The sequence below is a fragment of the Macrobrachium nipponense genome, chromosome 32 (assembly GCF_015104395.2).
Source record: "Macrobrachium nipponense isolate FS-2020 chromosome 32, ASM1510439v2, whole genome shotgun sequence".
Taxonomy (NCBI): Eukaryota; Metazoa; Arthropoda; class Malacostraca; order Decapoda; family Palaemonidae; genus Macrobrachium; species Macrobrachium nipponense.
Window position 1 is genome coordinate 27552778 of NC_061094.1, and position 19720 is coordinate 27572497.

Consider the following 19720-nt stretch of genomic DNA (forward strand, 5'->3'; position numbering starts at 1 on the left):
GTTTGAGAACCTTCCATGAAAACCTAAACAATAATTCCCATAAGGAATAATGTAAATACATTTAATGCTTTCCAGACCCCCCCCCCACAAAAAAAAAAAAAATACATATTACATACAGAAAACAATGAGAAATAAATATAAATGACTAATGACATGAATAAAGAAACATTTAACATCACTCTTACCTTTATGAAAGCAACTTGTTAGCAATATGGAAGACGTAGAGGGAGGAGGAGAGGTTATTGTTTGGAAAGGGGAATCTCTCTCCAAAAGGACTTCAGTATCAAGGAACTATCTGGGGTACTTCTCTACATTTTTTACTGGCATTATCTGAGGTTACTTCCCCCACTTCGATTTTTACTGGCACTAGGACCAGCTTGAGAGTTACTGGACTCCTGTTGCACAACAAAACTGTCCAAAGACATTTGTTTCTGGTATTTCTTTGAAATTTGCCTAAAGTTAGAATGGCATTGTCATCAAACGTGTTGGAGACAGATTACAACTTCTTTGTTGAGATGATAATTCTCCAAAATATTTTTTTTACATCATTCCACTTTGCAAATACTGTATATACTCACATAACGCGCAATCTCGCATATCATGCAACCCCAAATTTTCACCCTCAAAAAATTATTTTATCACGTATCTCACGTATCATGCGAGGTAAATTAACAAGACCAAAATTTAACTATTGGCTAACCTCTTTTCCTCCTCTTTATCTATTCCATTTTTTAGTTAGGCTAACCCCTTTTCCTCCATCTCTTAATCTATCCCATCTTCTAGTTAAGTTTAAAAAAGTAAAAGAGAATGCATACAGCCAGAAACAGCTGATTTGCTGTGAGCAACCAATCCGATAAAAACAGCCTTTTTGCTTGTATTTCAACCATCGTACGACAGTTAAAAATTACAATTTTGTTCATGAAACTTACCTGACAGATATATATATAGCTGTATTTTCTGAAGTCCGACAGAATTTAAAAATTCGCGGCACACGCAGTGGGCGGCCAGGTGGTAGTACCCATTCCCGCCGCTGGGAGGCGGATATCAGGAACTATTCCCATTTTCTATTCATATTTTTTTCTGTCGCCGGTCGGTAAACAACTGTTTACAGACCTCCGCCTAGGATTTTGAAAAACTTCATTAGCCACTTAAGTATCCTAATTATTCTTTCGATTATTAACTTGGATTTGTGGCTAGGCATACGCTATCGTAAATTTTTTCATTGCATTTGATGTCTGAAGCTAGTTAGCCTAGTTTCAGACTTTGTTGTCTGCACGGTAAGGTGAGGCTACCGGAACTTTCGGTAGACACTCGCTTAGTATATATGACGTTTACATGTTTTCTTTGCATAAGGTAATTAGTGTAATGTGTGACTGATTACCGGAAGAAGGAGGATTCATTTTACGCATTTTAGAGCGTGTTTAAATCAGGAGTTTTTCCTCCACAGTAAAACAGAAGTTAGAAATAATGAACCTTCTAACCTCCTGTAGATTTTTGCCTAACCCTGTGGTATGGCTTACGGCCTAGAAGAACGTGTCCTGCTAGAGGATTACATCAAGTAATCTTAGAGCTAAAGTGCTCGCTCTCCAATCAGTGTTGTGAAGTGTAGTGCCCCTTGTGTTGTGGAGGGGGCGTCAGATCGGCCCATAATGCCTCTAGGCCTGGACCTCGGGTCTGTCGGACTCCCATGACTCAGGGAGAAGGGCATGTCGAAAGCCGCAAGAGGGTTACCTACGGGGCTCCCCACCGATCTGGCGTCCCTTCGGCAGAACCTGTTGACGCTTCCCAGGCTGCTAAAGATCGTGCACGTGCACGAATCTTGAAGGATTGCTTCTCGTCCTCCGAGGCGTCCTCCCCACACAGGGGTTGGAGTTCTCGAAGGACTCGCGCCCCCTAAAGAAGCTTGAGAGAGAGGACGCTTCACGTCCTCTCTCTCGTCACGAGAGATAGAAAGAGTAGAGACACAATTTTTCCCTTTAGAAGAATGCACTGGCTCTGCGTAAGTACATTTAAGGAGGCTCATTCATCTTGCCAGAAGAGTGATTTGAGCCTCCTGCGAGTGAACGCTCATGTATATATCATACATTATAAGGAGCTGCATCACATCTTGCCAGAAGATGATTGGAGCCTCCTGCGAGTGACCGCTCATGTATACATATTTATACATTATTAAGGAGGCTCATTCATCTTGCCAGAAGAGTGTTTTGAGCCTCCTGCGAGTGAACGCTCATGTATACATCATTTATCATTATTAAAGAGGCTCCATTCAGCTTGCCAGAAGAGTGATTTGAGCCTCCTGCGAGTGACGCTCATGTATATGAACGCTCATGTATATGAACGCTCATGTATATATCACTTATACTTATTAAGGAGGTTCATTCATCTTTGCCAGAAGAGTGATTTGAGCCTCCTGCGAGTGAACGCTCATGAAGTTATGAGCTGTTTCAACCTCGCTAGCATTCCAAAAGAATTTGGTAATCAAGGACATATTCGTCTCCTCTCCTCATGGCGCTCCGTATACGTTATGTAACGTCGCTTTACTTCGAAAAAGCAAGCTGATAAGTTTTGACGGCCGCCAAGCTTGCTTTGCACAGTCCAAACAACTTATGTCTCTGGTCGGCATAAGAAGGGCAATTTAGACATGAGGAGCGTTTGGAGGTGCTCGACGTCCTATAAGTAGAGACATTCTCCAGGAGCTCGGCAAGCACCTTGGCGGAAGACGAAAGCCATACGTCTTCCTTTAGTGTTCACACTCTTCAGGACTCGTGCGGCTCTCCATGGAGACTCGCATGAGGACGTCCCTTAAAAATATTCAATGTCAATACGAAAAAAAACAAAACGGTTTCGTCATAACATTGAGATGTTGCAAGGTCGCTCGCCAGGACGCCTCTTGGCGGGCCTTGCATGCATCAAGGCGCTCAACGAGTTCCTCTCTGAAACGTCGTTCAGAAGACTTGGTGTTCTCTGCTCAGACACGCTCGTAGCTAAGCAGGACGTTTTTTGAGGACGCTTTCCAGGACGCTAAGCAGGACGCTTTTGAGGACGCTCGGCAGGACGCTTTTGAGGAGCACGCTTTTGAGGACGCTCAGCAGGACGCTTTTGTGGACATTCGCCAGGACGCTTTGGTGGAAGCTCGGCAGGACGCTTTGCGAGAAAAGACTTGTTGAAGGCGTCCTTATTTGCTGTTGAGGACATTTCTTTACAGAAATTTTTAAAAGGATTCGGAGTTAGCGGAGAGACATACCCGAATTTTTTCTTCGATCTCTCTTTCCTCTTCATCGATTTCTTTGAGAATCGGGAAGATTATATACTTGGATTCCTGGGTGACTTTCGGTCATGTTAAAGGGTTTTCCCCTATTAGCAAAGTGCTAATAGTTTTGTCAAGTCAGGACGTTTTCCCCATTGTCATTTAAGTGGGGGACCCCTCATAAATGGGGTAGTTCTCATTGACATAGATTTAAATGTTTTTATCGTTTAGCGGATAAACTCATTAACAAATTTTCGGAAGAGCTCTCATTCATTTTCAGAGGCTCATCCGGGGTTAAGAGAAAGACTTGTAGACTATCCGGAAGTCTTTTGTCCAATATCATAAGAACATTGAACGGTCTTTTTCGATCCTCGGTTCTCTCTTGATGATCTCTATTCGAATATTACTCCCTTTTCTTGGAAAAGAGTCTTGGCAAAGAGTCAAGGAGTTTTTTTAAAAGTCTCGTTCATTAGAACGTGGACAGTCGTTTTCCTTTCTTTCTCTTCCTCGTCGAGGAAAGATGTAGTAGAGAATTCCGATGTTCAATTACTACAATACTTACGTAGTTTATCTTTGCGTCATTTTGCTACGCATGGGTCAAGTCATATACGCATATCGTATTTACCTCTGCGGATAGAAGCCGAAAGACTGTTGTTCTAATGTATTTATTTGACACTCCCTTCAACCTTCCAAGAGTTTTCGGAGTAAGAACAACTCTTCAGGTATTGTTACGACAACACCAACTCAGCTTCTGTATTTAGCGAATTCTGTTTCGTTTAAAATAGCCTCGCCTTGAGAGTTTCCTTTTTGCTCGATATAATCATACCTATTCCTTCGGTAAAGGGAGTAGCTGGCAACTCAGGCAGATAGTATTCTGTTCACCATTGAAGCTTTTCTTCTTTTCAGGAAGACTTCTCCTTCACTCTTTTTGATAGAGATCGAAGGTGGTCGATCTCCAATCCTTATTTTGTTTTCTTGAAGGAAAGAATTTAGGATGGAGATCGTTGTTCAGAATACTATATATACTACGTATATTAACCTCGCGACATGATTCTACTAAGCAGTTGAATTGTCCCGAGGGGTAGGCGCATATCCTAGTTATTCTACGGATTGCGACTTAGACGAGAAAGTATTCTAATTGAACTGCAACACCAACTCAGCTTCTGTATTTATTTTGCGAATTTTGTTTCGTTTAAATATGCCTGCTTGAGAGTTCCCTTTTGCTCGATAATTTCATACCTATCCCTTCGTAAAAGGAGTAGCTGGCAACTCAGGCACATAGTGCGAGACGATGATCAAAGCTTGCTTTTTGTTTTACTGTGGACTACGCAGTACCGGCCCTAGGTCGGTGTCATGCGCGGTTGGGTTACGGTCCCCCTCTCCTTGCGGAATGGCTTAATAAACCGTCTCTCTGCCCTACAATCATGGATTTTAGCCTCGGGTTGAGGAAATTTCTAGTAATCTTGAATGATCATACCTGCCGTTTACTTAGAAAATTTCAACAAGATATCTCTTATACTTGTTAGGTTGCGGGTTTACCGCACGGTAACATTCTGTACGAATCAATACCGCTGGCAGGTAGCACTATAATAATGCTCTCCTGCATGCAAAGCGCAGCCTTATTTAGGGAAGGAAGCAGGCTGAGTGAGGGAATGGATGAGTTTGCTGGGGACCATTTCCTCGCTGGAGAAGCTTTGTTTTCCCTGAATAAACAAGCAAATTCAGAGACCTCTAACAAATTTCCTTTCCTCACGAAGAAATTGGAATAACATCAAAGATCTTGTAATTCTAATTTTCTCTCAACGGCTTTGAGGATCACCTCAGGTGATAGCGAGATGGTGCCACATCGAACAGAGAACAGATGTTCTGGCACATTGTCTGAAGAATTGGAAGCCAAATTGGTCGGCTCTCCAGTTCCTCGAAGGGTGAGGTTTGGATCGAGTGGCCCCATCCAATCTCCGATAATTTCTCAGCTCTCTCATAGCTCGAGAAGAGAGAATTGGTTATGGCTTGGGCACGGAACGTAACGATCCTCAAGAGGTTCGTTAACTAGTGCACGTCCGTGGGGGTCTTCTCGATCGAAGGCAACAACTACTGACGTCTGAGTAATCCTCACTTAGAAGTAATGTCGAAAGTGAGGAGAGACTGAGGGCGTCCTTTCGTTAAGTTTTTCGAAAAGAATATTGAAGACGAAGGAGCTTCCTCTTAAGTTGTTCCCTTATTCATGATCCTAGAGGATTAGCTTTAGTCGCCACATGTTGGCCTCTAAGAGTTGGATTCACAGAGGTCAGGTAATTCAGAGAATTGTCCAAAGACCCTTCCCGAGAGAATCGGTGTAATCTAACATCGTCACTTAGTGAAGTATCTAATATCTCTCCTCTCTGAGTCCTTGAAGGCGTTTCAGACTATCGAGAAGCGATAAGATCTTCAAGATTAATGGCAGTCTCTTGGCCAAGGCAAAGCAGTGCTGCCTATTTTTCAGTTTTCAATCGGAGGGGGCCGTTTCTGGAGATAGTGAAGGGAAATGACTGTTCCTCCACCTCGACCTCTGTGAATTTCGTTATGGTTCTATCTTTCCGTATGAAGTATGAGATAAGATAGCAAGTCCTAACTATTGTAGAATATGCAAATATGTTGTTGACGGCCTCTAGGCTCAGAGATTCGGTTCTGTCAAACAACAAAGCTTCACGATCTTGAGGTCTGTGGAGATCTTGAAATTCTCTGGATCAAAGGTTCCGGCAATGGAACTTAGACGTAGTCTGAGTTTCTGATGCCAAAAGCAATTTCGAACCTATCCTTTCTGCGAACTTAATACACGTGACCAGAAAGGCTAATATTCTAACCGCTCTAGCCACGGCAAGGAGGGTTAGTGAGGTTTTAGCCATCATCAGAGGTTTTGGCTTTAAAGGACATAATGCGGTCTGTCCTCTAAGCCTTCCGTTCTTGATAAGACGAAAACCTGTCTAACCCTTGACCCGAAGGCTTGAGGACCAATGGTATGGCACAAATTATTGGGCAAGGGCATTAGAAAGAGTCCTGTGCCCTGTAGGGTCTCTCAAGTTTTATCTTGATAAAACTATAGAAAGTCAAGGTCAACGGACAAATCTGCGGTGTTCCGTAAAAAGACCAAACTGGTTCATGTCCAAGAACACCCTGGCATTATAGCCAAGGAGTTCTTTTAAGAGGTCTCATTCATTATGTTTGCATAAAGATTTGAGATTTTTTCTTAATATCAATGCTCAAGAGGTGAGGGCGCGGCCTCGGAAGCATTTCAACAGAGCATGACACTCAGTAACATCCTGAGTGTCACGCTTTAGCGAAGCAACTCTGGGTTCGCTTCACACTCCAAACAATCTGCGGTGTTCCGTAAAAAAGACCAGACTGGTTCATGTCCAAGAACACCCCTGGCATTATAGCCAAGGAGTTCTTTTAAGAGGGTCTCCATTCATTATGTTTGCAAAAAAATAAGAAAATTTGAGGTTTTTTTTCTTAATATGAATGCTCAAGAGGTGAGGGCGCGGCCTCGAAGCATTTCAACAGAGCATGACACTCAGTAACATCCTGAGTGCCACGCTTTAGCGAAGCAACTCTGTGTTCGCTTCACACTCCCGACGGGATGTGAAGACGACATTTCAGATCCGTAAGTCGCTAGGACCATACATATCCGTAGATATATTTATTGGGTGCAGGAAGCAACACGAATCCTATCTATAGAAAAGGGATAGGTGTGGCTTTTAACTTTGAAGGGTTGGTCGCTTGAGGCGCGTTTCCTTTTCTTTAGCCTAGAAGTTATGGAACTAACTTTGATAGGTTAGGTCAGGTGGTGGTTTTAGCTTCGGTGCCCTCAGAAGTATGGTCATATGGTCTAGTCTTATTATGGTCACGCCCCCGTTGACAGATCATCTAGAGCGCACCAGCATTACAGGTCCCTCTACCTCGCTGGCAACTCTAGTCGCAGAAGCAGACTTTGGGGGTGACAGTAATCACGAAGTCGGCTATGCTAACAGGTCAGGAACCAAGATGTATATCATCTACTTAATTTAGTTTCCCAAAAATCCTATTCTGTCTCTTCCCACCATCCGAAGGTGGGATTCAGCTATATATATATCTGTCAGTAAGTTTCATGAACAAAATGTTATTGTTATAATACAATTAAGTTTGTTCATACTTAAAACTGGACCTGGCAAAGATATATATAATTAAAGTGCCCACCTCCCCTCAAGGAGACAGTGCACTGATAAAATAGAATAGAAAATGGGAATAGTTCCTGATATTCCGCCTCCCAGCGGCGGAATGGTACAATACCACCTGGCCGCCACTGCGTGTGCCGCGAATTTTTAAATTCTGTCGGACTTCAGAAAATACAGCTATATATATATCTGCCAGGTAAGTATGAACAAACTTAATTGTATTATAACAATAACATATTTATGTTACAAATGACGTTAATGAGAATAGGACTGATATATTTTTACATTACAGGTAGTAGTCGACTTACTTCCACAATTAGTTACGAACAACCAGTCATAAATCGATCTGGACGTAAGAATATTATAATATTATACCAGCGTAGTCTACACTAGGGTAATCAGTACCATCTTTACACATAGGGTAGCCTAGCCCACACTACACAGCATACATTATACATATATGGCATACTAATTATCAATTTCAGCTAATTCTCTAGGTTCAATACACATAGGCTTATGATGATTCAGTACAAAGAGAAATTGAATAACATTTAACAAGTTAGTCCAGCCTATACGATGATGATGATACCGTGGTACATATATCGTATATATATGAATGCAGTAGCCTAGCCTTCAGTTTACTGTATACTACATATACAATATAATTTAGTAATTTATTAATAATAGCCAATTTTGGAGTTTTGATGTATTCTGACTGTGACATATCAGTGGGAAAAAAATGGACACGAAACTGGAATCAGATTCAGCCCGACATTGGCATACCTAGTTGAGCGATGTCAGGCTGCTGACGGCTACGTATATTTACGAAATAAATACACAATGAATACGCATCTTTTCTGATTCTTTTAAAAAGTTATACATTACAGAGTAAGAACAATGCGATTGTAGGAATATGTACAATGAATTTGCAGATAAAGCGTTGTCCTTACAAATCAGCTGATGGCAAATAGAAGTTTATTTCTCCGTATTTAACTCATTTTGGAGTGAATTTGTCTTTCTTCTAGTTCGCATAAAATATCTAGATACTCTACTTATATGAGACAAAGTAATTTGACATCATAAGACGTGTTTTTAAGTCAAATTATGAATGTTAACCATCTCGTGAACTACAGTTTTTTTTTTTTTTTTTTTAAACAGATAGCATTGTGGGCATGTTTATTGTATAGAAATATTACGAGATTCTGTTTGCTATTTTCACTTCATTTCATCATAGTACAAACTTTACTGTTACTTTACTTATCTTTTATCGGCATGAAAACAACAGTAAAATGTGTTCTTTCAAGACTTGAAGTTTTGATTAAAATCATTTTCTCTCAATATTATCTATGGTTGTGTTTGATGGCATAAGTTGACTGGAGTTATATCCTTGTTGCCGATGCACGATAATAGTATTATAAGACTTACTCGCTATGGATAAAAGATCGGCAAGGGTGTATACTGCTAAATTTATCTGTAAGTTTTAGCTGAAGTTGAGGAAAGAATGTTGATATGCTAACGACTATTATCGTGCATCGGCAACGTGGATGAAACTTTCCCAAACTTCGGTATTGTAGTTGTACCATCAAACTCGACCGTAAACAAAATTTGAGAGAAACACGTTTTAATAAAAATTATTGGGCATGAAAAGAAAAATTTCACTGTTTTCACTCCAATAAGAGATAAATACGTAAAGCTCGTAGTATTCGGAGGAGATAAAGTGAAAATATCAAATGGAATGTTTATTTTTGTTTACGCAATAAACATGCCCTCAGCGCCATCTACTAACGAAAAAATAACTAAATTTTGTTCACAAACGATACGTTTTCAAGAGATATTTCCACTTGAAAACACTTTGTATAATGTAAAATAATCTTGTTTCATATAGAGTATCTTGAGATTCGTTTGCTCTAACTAGAGGCAAGAAAGTCACTCTGATTTGAGTTCAACACAGCAAAACAAACTTACTTCGCAATCGCCCTCAGCTGATTTCCAAAACATAGCATTGATTGCTATGTTTGTTTTTTATAATACAAACAAATAGTAATATGAAAATACATATAATATTATTGGATGCAGTCCAGTAAAACAAAACTTTTTAAAATATCCATGGAAAAGATGCATATCTATTATGTTTGTATTTTATCATATGATACTAATATTATGATTATTACATACTCGAATTTTATATCTCATGTAAGATGCGACCTCCTTAAAATTAGCACCAAAATTAGGGCTTCAAAAGTCACATGATACGCGAGTGTATACGGTATGTTCTTAATCCCTGAAGTAGGCACTATGCATGCCCATTTGTTTCCTGAATTTTTCAAACCAGCCTCTGCTGGCCTTAAATTCACTAACAGCAGCACTTGTTGTAGGCATTTTCTCACTGATATCAGCATGCAAGTTCTTCCAACACTTTGCTACGACTTCTTTCTTAAATTCTATAGTGTTTTTTGCTTTTTTACAGAACTTTCTTTCTTTGGCCCTATGATGGCTTATTTAGCAGTTGCACTTGTATAAAAAAAAGAACAAAAACAACGAACACAAAAGCAGAATGGGTCATAAAAGAAGATAGGATGCTTTGTTTGGGCACTCAATATGGGGCCCAGTCATGTGCTGGGCCCAGGATGGAGCGTTTCTGAGTGTACGAAAACCGAGGAACTGTATGATAACCGAGACAAATTTTTGGACAAAAAAAGTCTACAAAAACCGAAATGTACGAAATGGGAGGCATACAAAAACCGAGGTTCCATTGTACATAAAAAATTAAACAAACACTTTTGCAGGGTTTCTCGAGGATTCGCAAATGTTTGTGTGTCTGTGAAAAACTCCCATATGATAATTAGTTAGGTTCCAATGAAAAGTTTTCTCTATTGTAAATTCACGCAACTGGAATCGCGTAAGATTTGAGATATTACTATATGTACCCCAGTTTTCCCACAGCTTAGGCATTGTGGTAAATGTTGAAAAGCCAAATCTAATCCCTAGTCAGAAGATTCTGTACCTGGGAATGGTGACAGACTCAGTTGCATTGAGAGTTTTTCCATCAAAGCAGAGGATCAAGAAGTTCAGGACAGCAGCTCTTGCCTCTCTGTCCAAATGAACTCAACCAGCAAAACAGTAGCAGGTTGTTATAGGCCTGTTGACTTCTTTGGAGAAGTTTGTTCCTCACAGCTGCCTAAATCTGCAATTGCTAGGTGATAGACTCAGTTGCATATAGAGTTTTTCCATCAGAGCAGAGGATCAAGAAGTCAGGACCATAGCTCTTGCCTTTCTGTCCAAATGAACTCAACCAGCGGAATAGTAGCAGGTTGTTCTAGGCCTGTTGACTTCTTTGGAGAAGTTTGTTCCTCGTGGCTATCTACGTCTACAATTGCTACAATGGAGACTAATGGAGTTTTGGTCTTCAGCAAGACCCCTTTGTCATCAGAGGTCAGAAGTGATCTACTGTGGTGGTTGAATGACAACGATCTGACAGTGGGGATGCCCCTCAATTCACCCCCACTGGAACTTTTACTGTTTTCAGATGCTTCTTCCGAAGGTTGGGGAGGTCATATAGAGGATCAACTGACCTCCAGGGAATAGGGTCAGCAAGACAGTCAACTGCACATCAATGTACTGGAGATGAAAGCAGCTTTCCTAGCACTTCAGCAGTTTCAGGAGAGGGTGACAGGGCACTCCATTGTACAGATGTCGGACAACACAACAGTAGTAGCATATGTGAACAAGCAGAGGGGAGAATGGTGTCTCACCAACTTCATCAGTGGGTAGTAAACAACTCAGTGGACCATCATAAGCTGGAACTGGCTTGATACAAGTAAGTGAAGCAGTCATGCTGTGAGAGTTCCTGGTATTAATATAAGGATATATTTCATTAGCAAACCCTTCCTCTCTCTGGCAAAGGGAGAGTGAGTGATAACAAACCCATGTAGGTGGCTACATTGGTTTTGGTATTGGAACATATAGCTCTTCATCTTCCACGTATGCAATGAATTTAGGGATTGTACCAAACTCAGTAGTCTGAGCCTTCGATATACACATATCTATAGGTTCCGAGGCTCAGGTCTTCTTCCTTAGAATTCTCTTATCCAGGAAGATTGACCAGGTGTGTCGAACCTCCAGTCGGTTTCAGGATTACACCTCCCCACCGAAGAGTGAGTCTATTCTAATGTTAAGACCCAGGTTTGTTCCATATATGAACAAATGACAAGTTTTTTATCAGTAATTTGTATTTTTTATCACTAACAAACCTGGGGTATTAACATTCAACCCCCACCTCTGGCCACCCTTTGTCAGTTTACCCTGGGTTGGAAGAATAACTAAGGCATCACAAGATAAAGTTTGGGTTGTTCCATGTATGAACAAATGACAAATTTTTTATTAATAATTTGTATTTTTCGTCACTAACAAACCTGGGGTATTAATATTTAACCCCCACCTTTGGCCACCCCGCTGTCGGTTTACCCTGGGTTGGAAGAATAACTAAGGCATCACAAGATCAAGCTTGGGTTAGTGGAGCCACCCACCTCGTTTGTGACAGATGCCAGAAGCCACCAATTCCTTGCGTATATAATTACAGATATATTGTTTCTTTTTATCAGTTTCCAGCTAGCACCAAAAGATTTATCCTGTGAAGGTCGTAGGTTTGTGAGTTATGAAAAATACAAATTAATTAAAAATTTCTCTTTTGCAAGTTTTACTATAAGCCTGTGATGTACCGTGGCTCTGGTTATTTTTAAGATATAGATAATACTTGCCATAAAATGTTTATGTGCATCGTAATGTACGTAAGTCTCGGAAACATTCCAAAATATTTCCTTCATACAGTTTAAAACAGTGTTCTTTTTCAGGTTGTTGTGCATGCAGCGCAGAGTTGAAGCCCAGATATTTGTTCTCACGAGTATTGTTGGCCATTTTTCCCTTTTCCCTCTAATATTTACTCACCATGAAACTCCAATTAAGGTAGAGTATTCAATAGCAGTCATTGATTGTCAATAAGAAGCTAGAGAACATGACATTAATATAAATGTTGATAAATGAGTCAGTCAGTCATGTACTACAATGCATGAAATAATATTCTGTCAAATTTCAAGTCAACCATAGTAAGTTATAAACTTTACAATGGTAGCTAGAAAGTTATGGTAAAAAATTGAAGTATATTTACAGTCAGTTGTCCCCCTCATTATGGTGAGGGGGCTCTCGAACCTCAGGAATTTCTTCCCAGGTTTGAACCCAAGAGTCCCATGTGACACTATATATTTTTGGATCAATATCTGTGGATTTTTCCACTTTTGTCAAAATTTTCAATATCTAATAAATAAGAAAACATATCATAACTTGGATTGAAGTTAAATCCGAAGCTAAATAGTGGGAAATGTGGTAGATCCATCATCTACCCGACAATGTTCGGACCTGGTTTTCCAGAAGGAACTATTCTGTGGAGCTGGACCATGGATTCCATGGGAGCCTGGTTCTAGGGATAGAACTCTCTGCATTCTGTCCGGTTTGCCCATGACTCGGTTAGGATGGGGATAATTGTGGAGTGGTCCCCCCGTATTTAGGGCGGGATGCGTGCCAGACCCCCCGTGAATGGTTAAAACTCGCGAATAGTTGGAACCCCTATAAAAATGCTTAAAACCTCTTATTTCGTTAGTTAAAACTCAAGAAAAAATCACTAAAAATTTTCATACCATGGTTTTTTAATAGTTTTATCACAAAAAGTGCATTTTATGATGACATTGATTAAAAAAACAGTAATTTGTGGGTATTTCTCTTAAAAAAATACTGCGAATAGGCAAATTTTCTGCGAATAATGCAGGGAAATGTTCCAGAGAGAAATCCGTGAATGTGAGAGTCCGTGAATCCGGAGAACGCGAATACGGGGGGTCCACTGTATTTTCGTAATAGTCTTAGTCCTATGAAGCGGGTATTGCTTACACTTGGGCCATACTAATCATGTTATGCCCCCCCCTTTTGGGGTAGGGTAGGGATGCGGACATTTGGGAGTCATTTCTCACTTGTGGTGCCATTGGCGGAAGATTAAACTTCCCGAAAAGCCAATGATATCTTTTCAAAAAGGGATTTTGACGTAGGAAAAATCTATTTCTGGGTGATTGGCTCGTGTCGCCCTATGAAAGGATCCTTAATATCATTCTTTCTAGGCAAAATTAATCTAAAATTACCAGAGAAAAACAAAATTAAGAAAATGTCAGTAAAACTGACTCGCTCACTCTATAAAAGAAGTGTCGGTATGAGAATAGGGGCGAGTGGGATCACTACCACGAGTCATTCACCATTTAGACCTTCCAATCCAAAATCCCCACTAGAGAGAGCTGATACTAACGGGTGATGCGGCCGCTACTACTACTACTAGGGACGCCACGGACAGCAGCGCCTCTAGCGGTCATCCTTAATCTATGAACATCTTGTCCTGCAGGGGGGGGTAAACAAAGACAGGGTGGGTTTCATAGGGCGACACGAGCCAATCACCCAGAAATAGATTTTTCCTACGTCAAAATCCCTTTTCTGGGCTCAGCTCGTGTCGGCCTATGAAAGAGTACCAGAGAAACAGACAAGATGGGAAAAAGGACAAATGAAAAACAGTTGTAAAAAAGAGATATATAATATAAGTGAATCAGGTATATTACAGAATACAAATTAAGTACTTAAAGCTAACTTATGCTAAACAATGACATAATAAAGAAAGCCAACAACATAAAGTACTTAAAATTAACTTATAATAAACATAGTAATATACAATAATGCAATGCAAATTAACAAAATAGATTCACTTAAGTAAGGTATTTACTATAATATACACACACCCATGTCCTACCTAGCAATTAAAATAAGGGTAGGGACACTGAAGTACATTATAAGTACATAGTGTGGATGTCCCTAGCAAAAAAATAAGGGACAATCCACTAATATGATCTCAGCGGCTAAGGCTAGAGTATCTGAGTAGCATGGCGATAGGGTGAGGCATGTTGGACGAGGTAGGTAGGAAGGAGATCTGGATCTATACTATGACTACTATACAGTATCAGGAGAAACAATGTTTCCCGCTGCTACTGCAGAAAATTTTAAAGATTCCAAGGACTTTAGGTAGTGACGTTTAAAGACTGTCAGAGATTTCCATCCAGTATACTTTTTAAGATCCTCGAAGTTCATATGTTGAAAGTAGTTCATTGAGGTGGCTACTCCTCTGATGTCATGTGCTTTTGGAAATGAATCAGGATTGGCTTGTTTAATGAAGTAAAGGATCTGTTGTCTAATTCCTTTTACTGATAAAGTACCACCTTTTTCTCTCATGAAGAGAGAACCTGAGGATCTTGAGGATGTGCGAGATAGAAAGGCTCTTAAAGTTGATACTGGGCAGAGAGAAGGATCTTGTGGAAGTGGGATGACTTTCCAAGGGGCCCATCTTGCAAGAGGATCCTCATTTTTAGCCAAAAAACTACGATCCGGAGCAAGCAGAACTTCTCCTGAAGGGAGGAATTCCACATGACCCGCATCTCTGGATAGAGCCGACAGTTCTGAGATCCTAGCTCCTGAAGCTAGGCTTAATAAGAATAACGTCTTTCTAAGAAGCATCATGAATGAACAAGACGAGTTGTCAGTATCTGAGGCTAGTTTGAGAACATCGTTTAAGAACCATGAGACTGCAGTAGGCCGTTGAGAGGGTCTAAGTCTAGCACAGGCTTTAGGAATAGACGTAAAGTAAGATTCTGTTAGGTCTATCTGGAAACCCAACTGAAAGATCTTCCTCAAAGCCGATTTATGAGTAGTAATGGTGCTAGCTGCTAAACCTTTTTCAAACAAGGATCTGAAAAAGGATATAGCTAAGTTAACTGTCATGGTTGTAGTGTTTGATTCTTTCAGGAAGGATGCTAATTTCTTAACAGCTGAGTCATATTGTCTAATAGTTGACTCCCTCTTATCTGATTCTAGGAAGAGGATGTTTTGCGGATCAATGTTAGCATCTTTGTTAGCCGCGAACTTCATGAAGTCCATAAAGTTAGGGTCTGGAGAATTCCTGAGGAAGCGAACACAGTCCTCATTTGTACTGATTGCGACAGCTTGGGATTGGGAATCCGTTGAGGTCGGAGACCCAATTCCAGAAGCAGAGGATACCAGTTGCTCTTGGGCCAGTCTGGAGCAATCAGAGCTACTAGTCCCTGGAAAATCCTCAGCTTGTTCAAGACTTTCAAAAGAAGATTCACTGGAGGAAAAACGTAAATTTTTCTCCACTGATTCCAGTCCAACGACAGGGCGTCCGTGGCATAAGCCAGAGGGTCCAGGTTGGGGGCCACATAGCAAGGGAGCTTGTGGTTCGCTTGTGAGGCGAAGAGATCCACTTGGAGACCTGGGATTCTCCGGCATATCCACTGGAATGACCTGTCGTCCAGGACCATTCTGGATTCCAAGGGACCGACCGGGACAAAGCGTCTGCTATCACATTCTTACCCCGCCAGGTGAGGGTGGCGGACAGATGCCATTTGTGTTTGTCTGCTAGTGCAAAGATGGCTATCATAACATGGTTCACATGTTTGGATTTGGACCCTCCTCTGTTGATGCAATGAACTACCACTGCACTGTCCAAAACTAGTCTTAGATGAGACTTTTTCGGGGGAAGAAGTCCCTTCAGGGTAAGAAATACTGCCATTGCTTCCAACACGTTTATATGGAGCTGGTGGAACTGAACTGACCAAGTCCCCTGAACCTGTTTGAATTGAGAATATCCCCCCCACCCGGACAGGGAGGCATCCGTGTGAATGGTTAGTACTGGGAGGGGATATTGAAGGGGTACTAGTTTGGCCAGGTTCTTCACCTTTGTCCATGGACGGAGCTGATTGCGAAGGATCTGTGGAATTACTGACAACTTGTCTCGAGATTTGGCGTTTGCTCTCGATCGCCAAACTCAGTTTATATCTTTCAGCCTTGCTTTCAGGAGGATGTCTGTCACTGAGGCAAACTGAAGAGATCCTAGGATTCTTTCCTGGTTTCTCCTTGATGTTTGTTTGCATTTGAGAAATTGTTTTACAGACTTGGCTATTTCTTTCCGTTTGACCACCGGAATTGACAGACTGTGGGAAGACAAATCCCATTGGATTCCTAGCCACTGAAAACGAGACTCTGGAGTAAGTCTGGATTTCGTCTTGTTTATCTGGAACCCCAGATGTTCCAGAAATTGAACTACCTTTTTTGTGGCTTTGAGACATTCCTCGACTGTTGGTGCCCAGATCAACCAATCGTCGAGGTATGCTGCTACCATTATCCCTTGAGTTCTCAATTGTTGAACCACCACTTCTGCTATTTTCGTGAATACCCTGGGGGCTACATTCAGACCGAAGGGCATCACTTTGAATGAGAATGTCTGATTTCCTAGTTTGAAGCCTAGGAATGGGCGGAAGTGCCTGGCTATAGGGATATGATAGTATGCGTCTGTAAGATCGATGGAGCATGTGACGGCTCCACGAGGAAGTAAGGTCCTTACCTGCGAAATGGTAAGCATTTTGAACTTGTCGCAATGAATGAAAGAGTTTAGCCTTGACAAGTCTAAGATTACCCTTCTTTTTGTTGAGCCTTTCTTTGGCACGCTGAATAAGCGACCTTGAAATTTTAGATGCTTGACTCTCGCAATAGCTCCTTTCTGAAGGAGTTCCCTCGCGTAACCTGTCAATTCCTTTGATGGTTCCTGATAAAATGATTTGATTGGAGGGGGATCTTTGATCCAACTCCAACCCAATCCTTTGGACACTATGCTCTGTGCCCAATTGCTGAACCCCCACCTGTGACGGAAGAGGAACAGCCTCCCTCCTACCTGGGGAGCCTCATTGTTGTTGGGCGGGTTGACCTCCACGCCCTCCTCTGAACTGCCTTCCCCTTGTCGCTCTTCCTGTGCCACGCTGGCGAAAGTGGCCTCTCGCTCTGCTACCTCTCGACTGCCTATTAAAGGGAGGGTAAGCCTGACCTTCATACATAGGGTTGAAGGCCGGCGAGACTGCGTAGGAGGTCGAGGGTTGTGACTGAGGAGACAACAGGAGGATGGGTTGGGCCTGTTTTGAGGTTGATGGTTGTCCCTGTTGGGTAACTGGGACGGCCTGAACGAAGTGCTGTTGCTGCTGTTTCTGGTAAGGTTGGAACCTTTTACTAGACTTCTTGAGTTTCTTACCAGCAGCAGGGGCAGATTCTTGTTTCCTCTTAGAGGAGATGCCCCACCTAGCTCTAAGGCTCTGGTTGAGCCTAGCAGCCTCATGGTGCACCTCATTCACAGCGGACTCTGGGAAGAGGTCCGCCCCCCACATGCTGGAAGCCAGGAGTCTATTAGGTTCGTGCCTAATAGTGCACTCCTGCAGAACGTGCTTTCGGCAGTTCCTCCTAGCTTGGAAGAAGTCGAAAGCATCCGTCTGAACCGTTTGAAGCTGAGACTTGGCCAGAATCTTAAATAGTGGTTCTGTGCCATACGATAGTGCAGCCATCTCAGTGATAATTAAAGAGTTGAGGGATCTCGCAAACCTAGTTCGAGCATCGAATTCTGCCTGGATCAAGGTATCAGGCAGCCTTGGAAGCTTTTCGCCAAACTGGTCCATTGCGCAGTCTGGTTTGAGCTTACCAAGCGTGAATGTGGCAGGCAAGTTCTCCCACAATTCTCCGAAGGCCGGAAAGAGCGGAGAAGTAGGATCCGCTTCCCTCAACTGTGGCATGGGCTCATCCTTGAGGATTGCCTGAAGGGTCGTTTCCACTACTTTGGTAGCGAACGAAAGAGAAGCCTCCTCCTCCGTCGCAAAAATAGTGAAAGGACTCTTGAAAGCCTGGAGCTTAGTGTTGGTACACTCCCAGTCCTCAAGGCAGTGAACCCATTCCCGCTGAGCGTGCTCTCTACTATATAGCACGTTCTCTCGTGAAATCTTGTCCTCCCTAGTGAGGGCCGCCACGGTCAGCCTAGCATATCCAATGAAAGGCTGAGTCAATCCCGGAGGATAAAACTCGAAGTCCTCAATCCTTCGAGTTCCACACTCCGGGACAGAGATCATACCGTCCTTGAATGGAGCGTAAGCGGCCACTCTCCATGGGTTATCCATGGAGAAGGCTGGTAACGACTCATAAGGAGGTAGCTGGAAAATGCCAGCACCTGCTACTGGGGAGACTGAATGAGGAACCTGAGATAGCCCAGCTACTCGGTCCTCATTCTCTCTAACTCTGTTAGAGAGATCTTGGATGGACTGGCCCGACTGAGTAAGAGTGTTTGACAGATGTGCGAACATCTGTTCAAACTTGGTTCCCAGGGCGGAGACCTGCGAGCCTACCATCTCTCCTACCTGTTGCATCACCACTGCTGAGAAGGCAGTGGGATCAAAGGTGCTCGGTCCCGCTACTCCAACCGGCGTTGCCGGAGTGGATGCGGTGGAGGCCGGAGAAGGCATTGGCTCAACTGGAGCGCGAGCCTTCTCCTTAGAAGCCTTGCTTCTAGAGCTCTTGGAGTATGAAGAGCTCGGCTTAGCCTTCACCGCGTCAGCATAGGAAGTCGTAGACTTCTTTACTGAAGAAGACGAAGACGACTTCTTAGAAGTCGTCTTATGAAGGGTCTTCTGTTCTCTCTGTCCCTTCACCTTTGGGGGTACAGAGAGAGCGGGAGAGCGGGCAGGGATCTCAGATCCCGTAAAGCCTTTAAAAGAAGCAGTAGAAGGGACAGGAGAAGATCCAGGAGCGCCCAAGGAAAGACCTTGGGCGCCCGACACACCTACCTCAACCAACAAATCCTCAGCCCCTACTGCCATAGGCTCGATGTTCAGGTCCAACGTTGCGACGTCTGGGACCGGCTCGTGCGTGGCCACGGCCCCGAACGACTGCTGCACCTCTTGCTGTATGGAGGCGATGAGAGGGGCTGCTAAGATAGGGTCAACGTATCCTGTTGATTTGCCGCCGGGGAAGATCTGAACGGCCAGCTTCTTATCCAAGATGTACGGCTGGCCTTTGGCGGCGTTCTTCCCGAAGCCGCCCACCCAAGCCTTCAGGGTTGCTAGGGCGACTTCCTTCACAGCGACAGCCTGAAAGAGAAGGCGGAATGAAGCTTCTAGTGGCGGGGGCGGGGTTTAACAAGCTTATGACTAAGTGTTATTAGTAATACGATAAAGAAGTCTAAAATAGACTTACCCCCCCCACCAGCTGACTGACAAGGTCATAGCAGATGGTGCAGGCTTCTGGGTGCCAGACGATCATGGCGTTGTAGGTCGTGGCACACGGGGCGTGAGTCCTGCACTCATCGTGGGCGCAGGGGTCG

General features: G+C 42.7%; 1 protein-coding gene across 2 annotated transcripts in view; it reads left to right on the forward strand.

The window, feature by feature from the left end:
• The window catches only part of LOC135207287 (probable dolichyl pyrophosphate Glc1Man9GlcNAc2 alpha-1,3-glucosyltransferase), a 222911-nt gene that overhangs the window by 185221 nt on the left and 17970 nt on the right, over window positions 1–19720 (forward strand). For both annotated transcript variants that reach the window (XM_064238956.1, XM_064238957.1), the window contains one exon: window positions 12288–12399. In XM_064238956.1, coding sequence (XP_064095026.1) covers window positions 12288–12399 — 112 coding nt within the window. The remainder of the gene's footprint in view (window positions 1–12287; window positions 12400–19720) is intronic.